General features: G+C 47.9%; 1 protein-coding gene across 1 annotated transcript in view; it reads left to right on the top strand.

Annotated features, from left to right (window-relative positions):
- Nucleotides 1–223: 223 nt before the first annotated feature.
- Nucleotides 224–2,729, top strand: part of BJX67DRAFT_376059 (purine and uridine phosphorylase) — a gene marked incomplete at both ends in the record, with an annotated part of 2,905 nt that continues 399 nt past the window's right edge. The window contains 5 exons of the mRNA XM_071031801.1: nucleotides 224–263; nucleotides 297–487; nucleotides 518–890; nucleotides 921–1,974; nucleotides 2,081–2,720. Coding sequence (XP_070880315.1) covers nucleotides 224–263; nucleotides 297–487; nucleotides 518–890; nucleotides 921–1,974; nucleotides 2,081–2,720 — 2,298 coding nt within the window. The remainder of the gene's footprint in view (nucleotides 264–296; nucleotides 488–517; nucleotides 891–920; nucleotides 1,975–2,080; nucleotides 2,721–2,729) is intronic.

Below are 2,729 nucleotides of genomic sequence, written 5' to 3'. Positions count from 1 at the left end.
ACTGTATTGATCATGAAGCCGATGATTGGTCTGCAGTTGTGACAGCCTTGTGACAGCCTTGAGACTGTGAGTTGGGCCTTCCCCCTCGATTTCTCGTCCTCGCTCCTGAATTCGATGACCCTTCATTGCATCTCAAGTCTCGCATCTTTGGCTTAGAACCACGGTTCTTTATTTGTTGTCTAACCCATAATATTGCTGTTATTTTTGCGCCTGACAGCGAAAAATGACACTAACGCACGACTCCTACACAGTCGCGTGGATCTGTGCCTTGCCACTCGAATTGGCGGCCGCAAAAGCAATCCTAGATGAGGTCCATCCTGCCCTTCCTCAACCTAAATCCGACCACAATGTTTATACTCTTGGGAGTGCTAGCGGTCATAATGTGGTGGTTGTCTGTCTCCCTGCTGGTGTCTATGGGACAATATCCGCCGCCACTGCGGTGTCCCACCTGACGTCTACCTATCGACGGGTTCAATTTGGATTAATGGTCGGTATCGGAGGGGGAGTTCCGCGGGAGAACTTCGATATACGATTGGGTGATATTGTGGTTAGTAAGCCAACTGACAGCCTAAGTGGTGTCATTCAGTATGACTACGGCAAAACACTTCATGACGGACATTTTCATCGGACTGGATCGCTTAACAAACCTCCCCCAATATTGTTAAAGGCGATTGCTCGGATGGAAAGTGGCAGTATACTGGGACAAAACTTACTTGGCAAGACCATGTCTGATGTCCTGCGGAAGGAAGATGTACAAAATCAGTTTCCACGACCATCAAAGGACCAGCTATTTCGATCAACATACAATCACAAGAGTGATGGACTTGACTGCTCGGCATGTGATAAGGGCCAACTAGTGGACCGTCCTAAGCGGACAACTGAGGAGCCATGTATTTATTATGGCTTGATTGCTTCTGGAGATCAGGTGATGAAAGATGCCAGAACTCGTGATTCAATCGCTCGAGACCTCGGAATTCTCTGTTTCGAGATGGAAGCTGCTGGACTGATGGATGAGATTCCGTCACTGGTTATACGAGGCATCTGTGACTATTGCGACTCTCATAAGCACAAAGAGTGGCAAAGGTATGCAGCGTTTGCAGCCGCTGCCTATACTAAGGCTCTGCTCACACTGGTTCCGTTACAGGAGGAGGATGCCGACCAAAACCTAAAGGCCAACGGAAATTGCTATTGGATGGTCCCCTTTCAGAAGAACTTGGGATTTGTCGGTCGAGAAGAAGAAATTGCTCGGATTGAAGAATTGATTGAGCAAACCAATGGACCGGCGAAGATTGCTATTTGTGGCCTTGGTGGGGTGGGGAAAACTCAAATTGCACTTGAATTGGCGTATCACATGCGCGCAAGAGACTCTCATTGGTCAATATTCTGGATTCCTTGTATCAGCCATGCCAGTGTTGAACAAGCCTACCTGAGTCTCGCACAGACGGTTGGAATACAAGGAGTGAAGCCTGCCGAGGCAAAAGAGCGTGTCAAGGCTTATCTTAGCCAAGGCAGTGCTGGGAAGTGGTTTCTTGTGTTTGACAACGCTGATGATACGGAGATGTGGGTTGGAGGCAGTGCTGCAACGGCACTGACAGACTTCGTGCCTCAAAGCGAGCGAGGCCGCATTCTCTTCACGACTCGCAATCGAAAGCTGGCGGTGAAGCTAGCGTCACCTTTTGTGATCAATGTCTCCGAGCCAGATACAGAGGCTGGCGTGAAGATGTTAGAAAAGGCACTAATCAGAAAAGAGCTGCTCGAGAACAGAGATGCAGCTATTGCTCTTCTTGAACAGCTGGTGTTTCTCCCTCTAGCAATAACCCAGGCAGCAGCATATATCAACTCCAATGATATTGAGCTCTCTGACTACTCCGTACTCTTGCAGGAACAAGAGTCTGATGTAGTCGAGTTACTCAGTGAAGACTTTGGAGATGACGGGCGATATAAGGATACCCAGAATCCAGTGGCTACTACCTGGTTGATCTCCTTCAAGCAGATTAAATCCACTGGCAGCTGATTATCTATCATTCATGGCCTGCATTAATCCACGGAATATCCCACCATCTTTACTTCCAGAAGCCAGCCCCAAAAAGAAAAAAATTGATGCAATAGGCCTTCTCAAGGCTTTCTCGTTTGTTAGTGAGCAAGTTCAAGACTGTGCTCTAACTCTCCATCGACTGGTCTACCTCTCAACTCGGAACTGGCTAAGAAAACAGCAGCAATTTAGTCGGCGCATACAAGAAACAGCTGACCACTTCAGCCACGCTTTCCCAGATAATGACCATAAAAATCGAACAGTTTGGAGAGATTATCTACCACATGCCCTTGCACTTGTTGGTGAAAGCAATTTCCGAAATGAGCGAGAAAAATACATACAACTGATTCAGAATATTGGGAGGTGTCTCCAGACAGACGGAAGGTATAATGAAGCGGCTGTGCTATTTGAGGACATTGTGAACATGCAGCGAAAAGATAATAGTAATCTTGATCTCTCCTCGCTGACGAGCATGGCCGACTTGGCATCAACATACAGGCATCAAGGACGATGGAAAGAGGCAGAAGAGCTGGAGGTGCAGGTAATGGAGACCCGGAAACAGGTGCTGGGGCCAGAGCATCCTGATACTCTGCTCACCATAAATCAGCTTGCATCAACATACTGGAATCAAGGACGGTGGAAGGAAGCAGAAGAGCTGCAAGTGCAGGTAATAGAGACCCGGAAACAGGTGCTGGGG

The sequence above is a fragment of the Aspergillus lucknowensis genome, assembly GCF_044049455.1.
Source record: "Aspergillus lucknowensis strain CBS 449.75 chromosome Unknown BJX67scaffold_144, whole genome shotgun sequence".
NCBI lineage: Eukaryota > Fungi > Ascomycota > Eurotiomycetes > Eurotiales > Aspergillaceae > Aspergillus > Aspergillus lucknowensis.
This window is presented reverse-complemented; position numbering and strand designations above follow the sequence as displayed.